The sequence below is a fragment of the Leiobunum rupestre genome, chromosome 4 (assembly GCF_980474605.1).
Source record: "Leiobunum rupestre chromosome 4, qqLeiRupe1.1.hap1, whole genome shotgun sequence".
In the NCBI taxonomy this organism is placed as follows: domain Eukaryota; kingdom Metazoa; phylum Arthropoda; class Arachnida; order Opiliones; family Sclerosomatidae; genus Leiobunum; species Leiobunum rupestre.
In genome coordinates, this window is record NC_143387.1 from 19221992 (window position 1) to 19233926 (window position 11935).

Here is an 11935-nt window from a genome sequence, read left to right on the forward strand (position 1 = left end):
TTTTAACTCGGACGGCAGAGGCACTAGCATTTTCGTTCATCGTATCGCTGATTAAGGAAAATTAACGAGCGACGCTCCTCTAATGATCTTAATTTACCATTAAAATATGGAGATGCGTTTTAAAAGAGAACTCGGAATGGTTGAGTTTTAGATTTAAGTGATGTGCTAGACTTCTTCCTTTAAGTGATGACGTGACGAAACGCAAACATCAATCAGATTCGTTGACAAGAAATTTTGCCAATTCTTTGTAGAACTCGGGAAAGTCTCTGAAATCTGGGATAGAATAAAGTCGAATGATAGTCAAGTTCATCCCTCAAAGAGGAAAACATTTGTTGGGTTGAATTTAACATGGGTATAGACGAAAGAGAATTTCGTTATGGATAGTGTTCGGCATTCGATTAATTTTTATCCATGAATAAAATAAGCTCGGCAATATTTAAATAATATTTATTTAAATAACCATTAGTTTAATATGTAGGTTAACGGTAATAGTTAGTGTAGGGAGCTGTTGGCTCGCTTGGCATGAAGGGCTTGCTACCACCCTCCTACGCATTGTAACCCGGCCACCTGTTTGAATGCATTATAAGTCGCTAGATGACTTGGGCCTAAGGTGGTGCTTTGGGTATTATTACAATTCCGAGCACTAGTTATGGACACAATTCATTTAGCTGTAATCTAAAGTCTAATTTTCCAAGTACCGCTAAAAGATAACACTTGGAGAATGGTGAAGATAAAATTGACAATTGCTTTTAATCAACTTTAAGTAATTTCTACCAAAAGGACATCCATGACGATACGCTCGTAGGAAGTCAAGTGTGACAATTTTGGGAGGATAAATGGAATTTGTGGTGACAAGGTCGATGGGAAGGATAAAACCTTTTACCGCAAATGTATTCTTTGCATTTAGATTACATTCAATTTATCGAATTACTCAGTTTCTTTGCAATATAGCGTCATTCATATTGTTATTTCACCTTAATGAGTAAAATATCAAGAACCAAACACCGACATAATAAAATAGTGTTAACATACGTTTTCAACCTAATTAGCTTTCAATAATATATCCATGATAAATTAAAAAGTGTTAGCTTCTCTTAGTCATTCCAGCAATTTATGGTCGCTTTGTGGCAATGTGAATTTGGGTACAATCTTTTAATTTACATCGTTACAGTTTGCCTAGAAAGCTTTGAAAATTGAAATCCATTAAACTAGTTGTTAAACTTCGGGAAAGGCTCTGACCCCAAGGGAGATCTTAATCCAACCATAATTTACTCAAGACACTTCCAAACCACTGAACAGAAGAACAATGGCGCTGAAAGTGTCAGAAGAATTCGGTATTTTCCGAATTAAAGTGCAGGTTTTTTAGTGTTTTAACAAGGCTCTGCGTTGACGCAAAATAAATGTATGACGCCTTGCCGAGATTTTAAAATTCGACTCTACCATCCTTTAGACGAGATAAAGTCTCAACTTTTTTAGGGTTCTAGACGAAATAAAGCCGCTGGTTGTTGGGTATTTTAAACGAAATAAAGTCGTCGTTTTTAAGCTTTCTAAACGAAATAAAGAAGCTGATTTTCGAGGATTCTAGACGAAATAAAGCCTCTGGTTTTTGGGGGGTTTAGATGAAATTAAGTCGTCGGTTTTTAATGGTTATAGACTAAATAAACAAGCTGTTTCTTGAGAGTTCTAGACGAAATAAAGTCCTTGATTTTTAGGGTTTTAAACGATATTAAGCCGCTGGTTTTTAGGGTTTTAGTCGAAATAAACTCTTCGATGTTTCAATGGATTTAGACGAAATAAAATCGCTGGATTTTGATGGTTCTAGACGAAATAATATCGCTGGATTTTGAGGGTTCTAGACGAAATAAAACCGCTGGATTTTTATGGTTCTAGACGAAATAAAACCGCTGGATTTTTATGGTTCTAGACGAAATAAAACCGCTGGATTTTTATGGTTCTAGACGAAATAAAACCGCTGGATTTTGATGGTTCTAGATGAAATAAAACCGCTGGATTTTGATGGTTCTAGACGAAATAAAACCGCTGGATTTTGATGTTTCTAGACGAAATAAAACCGCTGGATTTTTATGGTTCTAGACGAAATAAAACCGCTGGATTTTGATGTTTCTAGACGAAATAAAACCGCTGGATTTTTATGGTTCTAGACGAAATAAAACCGCTGGATTTTTATGGTTCTAGACGAAATAAAACCGCTGGATTTTGATGGTTCTAGATGAAATAAAACCGCTGGATTTTGATGGTTCTAGACGAAATAAAACCGCTGGATTTTGATGTTTCTAGACGAAATAAAACCGCTGGATTTTTATGGTTCTAGACGAAATAAAACCGCTGGATTTTGATGTTTCTAGACGAAATAAAACCGCTGGATTTTTATGGTTCTAGACGAAATAAAACCGCTGGATTTTGATGGTTCTAGATGAAATAAAACAGCCGATTGTTTGTTGGAAGTTTTAGACGAAAATTTATATTTTTGTTAAAATCGCATGTTTGAAAAATATTTCTTTACAAACACCACAAAAGCTATTTCTATATATTGGTCTAAAACAAATATTCCGTGTCTTTGGTAACGAAGAGAATTTGCCAATTCAAGTAATTACACTTGGTTAAGCCAACTTTACATGTATACAGGGTGTTTCAAAGGGTTATGCAAAAATGTTAAGGAGTTGTAGGGGGTGAGTTGAGAAGTATGCCTGTTTTCTTTCCCATTTTCCTACGATGAGTTAAAAGAGCGCAAGAGAGCTTAAAAGTGTGGCCTACTATCCCCTGGAAGTAGGCTGCAACAAGCACAAAACCAAGCAGCAGGGAAATGCGATTTTAGGGGTACGATCAATTTTCGAATGCGTGGGAATTGAGATAAATAACAAAAAACAAATGAGTAAATAAGAAATGTGCAATGAGTTTAATTAAACACAGAAGAACAAAGTAGGAAAATGTTTGTTTGGACAAGTTTACTTTTTTACGCTGGTTACCTCGATTTGTTTACAAAGTCCTTTTTTACCTATCACACGAACCCAAACCTTAATGTTCGCATTTCCCTGCTGATTGGTTTTGCGCTTGTGGCAGCCTACTTCCAGCGGCTAGTAGGCCACACTTTGAAGCTCTCTGGCGCTCTTTTAACTCATCGTAGGAAAATGGGAATAAAATCGGCATACTTCTCAACTCAACCCCTACAACTAATTAAAATGTTTGCATAACCTTTCCAAACACCCTGTATTCATTTATAACTGGGTTGATACGATCCACGAGTTTCAAGGTCTAGCTCCAGGCACTAGAGGTGACGTGGCAATTGTCTTTGCCGTGTCATTCAAACACATAGGGAGACGTCAGTTTTATGGAACCAATGAAATGCCTCTCTGAATTGATTCAGGGAAGGAGCATTCTGTCAGACTGCGTCAGGTGGATTGAGAAAAGCGCTAAGAATCCTCACAACCAAGTCATTTTTATTTATACTTAGCTATTCCGAAAGAACGAATAAATATACTTTTGCTATAAATAAATATATCATTATTTAGGCTAAACATTTTTATTACTAAGTACTGTTTCTTTCGTGGGGAAATCCATCAGCCACTGACTTTTTCATTCTGAAAGCACGAGAATTTTCTCTTAGGTGCTATGATATAAAATGCACGTAAGCGGTTAAGCCTCAAAAAGGTTCTTGATAAAAGTGGGATTTCTTTGGGCGCTTCTTGATATATTCTTGACCAGGCACCTCGGCCGATTTCGCCAAACAATAAAAGGGCTTTACGCATTTCAAACACGTGATACATACGTGCTATTTTAACGAGTTGTCGAGTTTATATCGCGGGTCTAATTTAATAGACAAGTCGCGTATACTAAATCGCCATCCAGCGATACCACGAAAAGTCTGCTTGCTTTTTTAATTTTTTTTGCCCCTTTAAATTTAGTCGCGTGTTTAGCTCTCACCAAGAATGTGACAAATTTCTACTTAGGGAGAGTGACTATTTTGAGGCAATTTTTAGTGTATCTCTAAATTACCCTCACGCTAAAAAGAAATCATTGAATCAAATCAGTCCAGTATCTAATTGGTTCCCTACAACTGACGTCTTAAGGAAAAAGGAAATTTCGACTCACGTATCATCTTCAGCTTCACGTTTTGATATGTATATCGGTCAGTGACATAAATTATAGTAATTTAAAAAATATATTTTTAAACTGGGATATATAGTTTAGGTTAAAGCCCACTAAATAAAGTATAATATGTTTAAATATAATACTCTTCAAAGCTCTCTGACGACGTTATCATTTGGCTATTTTGAATTTAACTTCCTTCGCCATTAATAGATGGCACCACACTAAAGTCGCTTTTTTTCGAAGAATCGGATAGATTCATGGCCATCTATAATAACAAAGGCCTTTTCATAATACAGGTGGCAATGATAGAGCCGACAGTTGCTTTAAGTAGCTTTTTTGGTTCTATCATTTCTCAACTTGAAATAATTCTTTACCAGAGGTTCCCCAGAATATTTTTTTTCATTTAAAGCACTTTTTAAAAAAATATGAACTGAAATAATCGCTAAGCTGGTAACCAAAGCAAACGACGCATTATGAAACGTTCGCCCGGGAAATATTCTTGTTTTTGACGTATCCACTGGCTTTTGGTGAAATTGAAAATTCATAATGTATTTTCCAAGCTCGTGTGGCTAGCGACTATTTGAGTGGGAGTATGAATATGCCTTAGCTTTTTGCGTGGTCCGTTCGTTAGATGGCGCTAGGTGCTCCATATTTTCCGTTTCATAAAGCGATATGTAACATAATCAGTCACTTCATAAATATACATAGGGTGTAAATTCCGTCACTTACAACTCGGTGACAAAAACGCGTCATCAACTTTAATACAGAAAGGAATCTGAAGCCGATCTTCAGAACGTGACGCCAATGTATTGCTTAGTAGAGGTCGGTAACGGTTAATCATTATCCATGTTTAAATTGATTTTTTCCGGGAAAAAAATGTAAACAAAGAAATTTACCGGTTAATATTTCGTAAAATTATTAAAAAACACGTTTTATTCGTAAAATTTGAGCTTTTTATCGAAAAAAAAACGTCGTTTTTCCGATTAATTTTACAAATTTATCAAAAAATTAATCGGATAATACGGAAATAGAAATTACTTGATCAAAACGTTTTACGAATAATTTTGAGAGCTTTATCTATTGAATAAAAGTTAAAAATCCCCGACCTATATTGCTTAGTTCGTGCCTTGCAATTACGAGATTTAGATTCCAAGGTAACCTTTAAAATAACACAAGGAATATAAGAATTTGAAATTTACGGTCCACTTATTGTTCAGTGTGAAACAAGGTCTCATTAATTTTTAACATGGAAATTTTATACAGAAGCAAACGTATAAGTGATTATGTTAAATATATAGCACGATGTAATATATTTTTTCGTCAGTAGCTCACCCGCCTAACTGAAGAGGGCGGTACTGTATGATTACGCGTGAGCTCTGGATATTTATACATTTTCTGAATCCGAAAATGAAGCTCTAAAACAGTTTTAAATTAGACTTTGCAGTTTACATAAAGCGCTTTCTGATTTATCATCTATTTAGCAGATAAAAATCCCTAAGTTTATGTAAATTAAAAAAGTTATTATCTAGCTATCACGCTATACAACTGTATATAGAACTTTGCAATACAGTATACAGTTACAAATGGTAATATAGTTTTAATCTATTCGTTCTGAATTCAAAGTGTCATTTAGAGTAACGTACTATTCTCAACAGGTACTTTTTTTAAATGCGTTTTGAAAAGTCGATAAATTGTGCTTACAAACCCCATACATTCGGAGGCTATGCAATTCTAAGGTATGACTTGTTATTCAAAAACGATTAACTTAGCACTTTCTGCACCAGGAACGGATATTTTACTCAAGTGAGTGTTACAATCTCAAGGCTGTCAAGCCACTTTAACAAAGATGAAACTGTTCTTACGTCTTCCTTCTTCATACGACGTTTAAAAGCCAAATTTGAGGCTCAATCCTTATTGTTAAATTGGCTTTAAACATTGGATTAATAGACCAAACACTATACTACAGCCTAGTAGTTTCAGGGCCGTCTTAAGGCATGGGCTAAATGGGCTACAGCCCAGGGCCCCCAGCCAGTTTAGGAGCCTCGGAAAGGCCCGTCAGACAGCCTCTACTCTAGGAATAAGGCTTTAGTTGGTGAAATATTATTTATGCTCATTTAATATTATGTATATTTTAGTTACGTCTAAAGTAATTTAACTCATCGCCACGTCGCGTATTATACGGTACCAACAATTTCTTGTTTAGTTGATTTCAAACAACGGACATACAAAGGCTGATCCGTTGGGGATCGCAAAGGTCTTAAGAAATAATTCAGCCCGGGGCCCCAAAAGGTCTTAAGACGGGCCTGAGTAGTTTCTCTAAATTTGTTAATGACTACAGCTAGGTTAAGTTGGGGGCGATACATACCAACAAAAACGCGTTTTTTATCTCAAAATTCTAGTGTTGTAAGTCGGAAAATTTCCCGCTCTTAACATTTTCCGGAAAATGACCGAGGCCTTTTTTCAGAAACATTTTCCGTATTTTTCCGAAAAAAAATCATTCCATGATTACTTTAATATATTGTTTGAAAATTTAAATAAAGCGGAATTTTCAACTAATTATTTCGAATCTGAAAGTAAAACTAAACCTGCACTAGTTTAAACTGATTAACAATGTAACACTATTAATGTTTTGTAGTATGTTTACTGATATTATTATTATATCAATAAAAAGGTAAAAACATTAAAAACTCTTAAAAAAATCCTAAATAATTATCTTCAGAAACGAATATCCAATTTTACAGACCGATTCAACACTTGGTCGCTATTTCACCGAAGTAAACGTCCATATTAATTACGAAAGCGTTTCAATTTTCAATAGGCCTTGGTCTCAAGCAAAAATTAGCTGATGAAGGCGTTTTCCTCGCCACATTGACCTGGAGGTTAAGCGCCGCGACAATTTCGCCTGCGGTGTATGTGTGAAATTATTTCAATAATATTTTACGTGGTTCATAGGCCATTATGCGCGTACAGTGGCGCCGAGAGTGGTAGGAAAGGTAATTTGTGGGATCCCAAGCAAATCTAAAACCAATTATCTCAAAAATTAGATTTGAGAAATAAAAAAATGTTTCAATATTAAAAATTAGAAATGCGCCATGCATTTTAAAACCGGTAGAAAAACCAATATTTTTTTAATATTTTTAGTAGAAATTAAGGTTTTTAGGCTCTTTTCGAAAACGCAAAAAACGCAAATAGGCCAATACGCCAAGGTCGATTTACTTGGTTTTGAAACTAAACTTACTGAAAATTTTCTAATAGTCAAAAAAGAGGACCACCGTATTGTTAGTTAACAAAAGAGCGTAGCAATGCAGTGGGCAGGGGGATGTGTCCACCAACTTTTTCCGGAATTGCGCTTACTAAAACTTAAGTACTTAACTTAATTTAATATTTCTTTCAATGATCCATACCCAAATAGTCTTAAGCATATAAGAAATGACGAAATGAGTCGGTACTTTGAAATAAGCTAGTTACAGTGGAATAACCAAGGCTGAGACGGAACACGATTTGGTCGCCCTCGGCTGTCAGGTAGAGCTTCTTAAACTTCATTCGGCTTCAATCTCTTCGGCGAGGCGTGGACCTGACTTCATTAAACCATTGCTTGCGAATCCTTTTCAGCCAAACTCTATTCCGAAAAGTTTTCGAAGAATTTATATGGAAATAGCGATTTTATGATTTAGATTACCTGAGGTGTTTCTAGCCGATTTTGTACAAACTCTTGGATTTATTAACTTTAAAATTCCCAAAGGGAAAAGCTACAACGGGCTAACGATGAGCTAGGCTAATACCCAAAGCACCACCTTAGGCCTGAGTCATCAAGCGACTTTTGAAGCCATTAATTCAGGTGGCCGGGTTACAATGCATAGGAGGGTGGTGGCAAGCCCTGCATGCCACGAGATCGAGCTAACGTTTTACCATGACAACCTTTAAACTCGGGTAAATTTGAGTAAAGGGTTAAAACGAATAAATTTGGTTCATACGAGGAAACTTGAGTAAATTCGGGAAAATATGATAAAATATTAGTCAATTTGGGTAAAAAAAATACGGGTAAATTAAGGAAAATATTTTTTATAAATTTTATTAAATCAGCTAAAAATGAAGGTAAATAAGGAAAATTGTAATAAATTGGAAAAATTTAAAACAATGTGTGATTATCATAGAATGCTTTCCTATAAGAAAGCTTAAGGAAGGAATGATTTTAAATTTTAATTGCTGAAAAACAATCTTTGTATTATGTTACTTAAGATCTTATTAAAAGTTAAAATTAAGCATTTTAATTTTTTGAAATTTGTATAATATTTTCTAAAAATTGATTTAATTGCATTTCGTAAATATTTCGTTATTTTAATGGAAATTAAAATCAATAATGCTTTTAAAGGTATTTACCCGAATGTTAAAAGTACTCGAATTCAACAAAAATACCCATTGTTTTCCGGTTATTATAAATTAATTTTAAAATTTGTAGAATAATTAAATTAATTAAATTTATATTGATATACCCACCATTTATGGAACTTTTTTATTTGAATTAAAAAAATATTATATTTTATAAATTTCCGCTAAATTTCACCTAAAATACTCGAAATTTCGCAAACTTATTTAATATTTAGCAAAATTTATTTATGAATTTCATCACGTGAGAGAGCTCTCCAATTTCTCCCGAAATCTATTAGACCACCCAATTTATTTTTGGCTTAAATGATGTGGCATTTTCATTTATAAACACGCTTTAGTTAAGCAACTATAACCCCAAATATCTTTCATTTGTCTAATATATTTTGCAAGTGACATTTTCATATTCTATAGAATGGCACTATTTTTTAATTTGTAAGACATGTCTCCAAGGTTATATTACAGAATACAACTGTTAGGAAATCATTATCTCTACCAATAATAAAATATCAAATCAGGTGGAAAAGAAAAAACAATTTTGGAATTTTGGAAACTGAACTTTAATTGGCTCTTAGGTGGTATTTCGGCCATTAGGCCATTTTAGGCAAACTAAAACGTTGAAGGCCAATTTTAGATCTAATAAAGTTTAGTTTTCGTCCTTCCAAAGTTGGCCGGCTTTTTCGATTTCTCTCGCGTAGTTTAATGGTGGATCTTGACTTTCCTTGGAGTAATAGAACAAGGTATGGAGGCATTTTTATCGATTTTAGCGGCACTTTTTCAAGGTAACGCCGAATCCACGAGATGGAGGGAAAATTGGACCTAATCATGACAAAGAGCGAAAATAAATATATTTCTGTTTATTTATTATGTCACATTTTATGTTATTCTTCTCATTCGTCAAAAATTTCTAAAATTATTTTTTAAGGCTTTGAAGGTTTTAATTTATTAGAGTGATTTGAAATGTTTATTTAAATAAATTTGAGCATTTGATATTCGATAATTATTTTTGAACAAAAATTAAACGCAATTGTTAAGAATGATCAGTATATGTTAGATTCAAAATAAATTCGAGGGTTTGATTTTTTGGGATTACGTGAAGATTAATGATTCTTTGAAAGATTTCTTTCATTCGAAGTTTCGAAGGGATTTCACGACGTTTCTTTCGTACTTATGGATTTGAAATCTCGTCTCTAGCTTCGGAAGGAGTGTCGCCGACCACGCCAATTCCTTCCCCACACAAATGATTTGCATTCCCGTTTTCTTATATGTATATTATGTTATAATATTTTTAATGGATAGATGTATAAAATTATTATCATAAATCGATAACAATGTTTTGGTCGATTTCCAAAACTCGCTCCGTTAAAAGAACGGCTCTAGGAAATAGACCCATTAATCCAATGCAAATTATTAAAATTATTTCATTAAGACAATATTAGGGTTCCAATAAGTGCCATCTACTTTTTAAATAAAAAATTAAATTAATATTAAAAAACAACAATAAAAAAGGTTTAAATTCTTATATGGTAATTCTCGAGGGGTAAGACACTCTGCGAACTCGGTGTACACTGCCGTACCTTTGACAGTGCTAAATGGAACTCGCGAACTCTTGAAAATGTGTACCTTTAACAGTGCTAAATGCACGAACTCGGTGTACAGATTATCTGAGACTGTCTTACCCCTCGGTAATTCTATACCATTTCTACCCTTACAAAAATGGTGGATTAAATTTAATTATAATATATGCATCCAAAATTGGCCAAATCCAACTCGACTTTGATCACAAATTACAATCTAAAATCTTAATTTTAATCAACTAGGCTTATACGTAGGGCACCACCTTAGGGCTAAGTCAGCTATTGCCTTTAAATAAGGTGGGCGGGTAACCCTTCGCGCCACCCCAGACAACACTCGCTATCACCGTTAACCTCAACTAGTGTTTATGGAAAAAGTAAACCATAGAACTCTGAGGAAAACACCTCAAACCTGTGGAGAGATAACTCAAAGCGGAACAAGGTTTTATATTTGATCCAGTTACAGTGTATGAAATTCAACTTTATTCCGATATCATCAAAATTTCTTGATCCAAACAGAATTGAATTCATACTGGATGCGTCTTTGATCCCAATTTGGTCAACAGTTTTATAAATAATAGTCATTTTAAAGTTTAAATATGTTTATAAATAAGTTTGTAGCGTTAAATATTGAGAAATAAATCAATTTTCCCTGTGTAACCCCAATTCTGAATTAACGACTCGCCTTCGCCTAACGTTTAATAATCTTTTTTCAAAAGGCGAACTGTTCAGGTGGTCAAAATCCCAAGGAACAGCGACCGAATTTAGATTTTTAAGTCCGGTCGTTCTTGTAAGTAGCCACCTAATTAAAATGTCGCCAGTCTAAATTATCCATTGAATAAGGCATCCAAAATGGCTTCACTGCCGCCTCAATACGAAAGGAAATCTGTCAAGTGGCCGACGCCGTGTCCCGTTTCAAATTCAAGCTGTCCTTTTAAGAGCCTTATCAATTTATACTCTTTAAGCCAACACCCGATTTTCGCGGAAAGTTCTAAAATGTTAAGTCTCGGATGCTTTCGCTTAATAGCCCTTTGTCTTTGAGACCTTAATAGAATCGGTCGAAAGGACTTCAAAAAAACGTCACTTTTAAACACTCCGTTTGCTTTATCAGAAGTTAGACGATTGCCGAATCTCTTGATAAGCATTGTTATATGAAACGGAATATCGTTGAGCTTCAAATAGAAATGAAATGATGGCTCCAAATACAAACGTAACGAAAGATTTCCCCCCGCAATATCTAAAAGGAGTAATTACAAAAAAACCATCGTGTACTCACAATAGGTGCAACCCTCCAGCTCCTTAATGTCCTCCTTGCTCAACTTGCTGCCTTTTTTCCCCATTTTTGGCGGTTTTTTCTTCAACACGTTATTCGAATAAAACACTTTGTTCTTCAATTGTTTTAAAAAAGTTAATAATGCGCGAACGGTTTTCGTCGAATTATTGTTTATTTTTTCAAAGTTGTTCGTCGAATTAGCGAAACTGTTCGAATCGTTTTGGAAATGCCGAACTACGGAGGGCCTATTGCCGTGAATCGTTCCGGCTAGAGATCTCCGGCTGTATCCATCGAGAGGGGTCCAACGGTGGTCAAGATGAGGAGTCCCGGAGCGAGAGCCGCGATAAGGTGGACGGTCGTTCGGTTCACTGCGGTTGTTCCTAGCGTAAAACGGGATTTTGGCGTTAAAATCTGCGACGCACGCGCTCCTGTCCGATCGAAGATTTCATTCGCGTTCGGGAAAGTCTCGCGCCCTTCTGCCTGTGCCAGGATCGCCACGAAAGAACACTCCCCGAAAACCGTCCAGCGCGCGTTTTTCGGGGGCCACCGCGAGCGACGCTCACCTCGACGACGCGCGGATTGTCAAACAATT

The 11935-nt window shown here is 35.3% G+C and overlaps 1 protein-coding gene across 2 annotated transcripts in view; it reads right to left on the minus strand.

Moving 5' to 3' along the window:
- Positions 1-11672, minus strand: part of LOC149946562 (neuronal calcium sensor 1-like) — a 113207-nt gene extending 101535 nt beyond the window's left edge. Inside the window, exon 1 of one of the 2 annotated variants that reach the window (XM_090171896.1) lies at positions 11347-11672. In XM_090171896.1, coding sequence (XP_090028022.1) covers positions 11347-11410 — 64 coding nt within the window. In that variant the 5' untranslated portion in view covers positions 11411-11672. The remainder of the gene's footprint in view (positions 1-11346) is intronic. The other variant, XM_090171897.1, reaches the window with a different exon arrangement.
- Between the last annotated feature and the right edge of the window lie 263 nt (positions 11673-11935).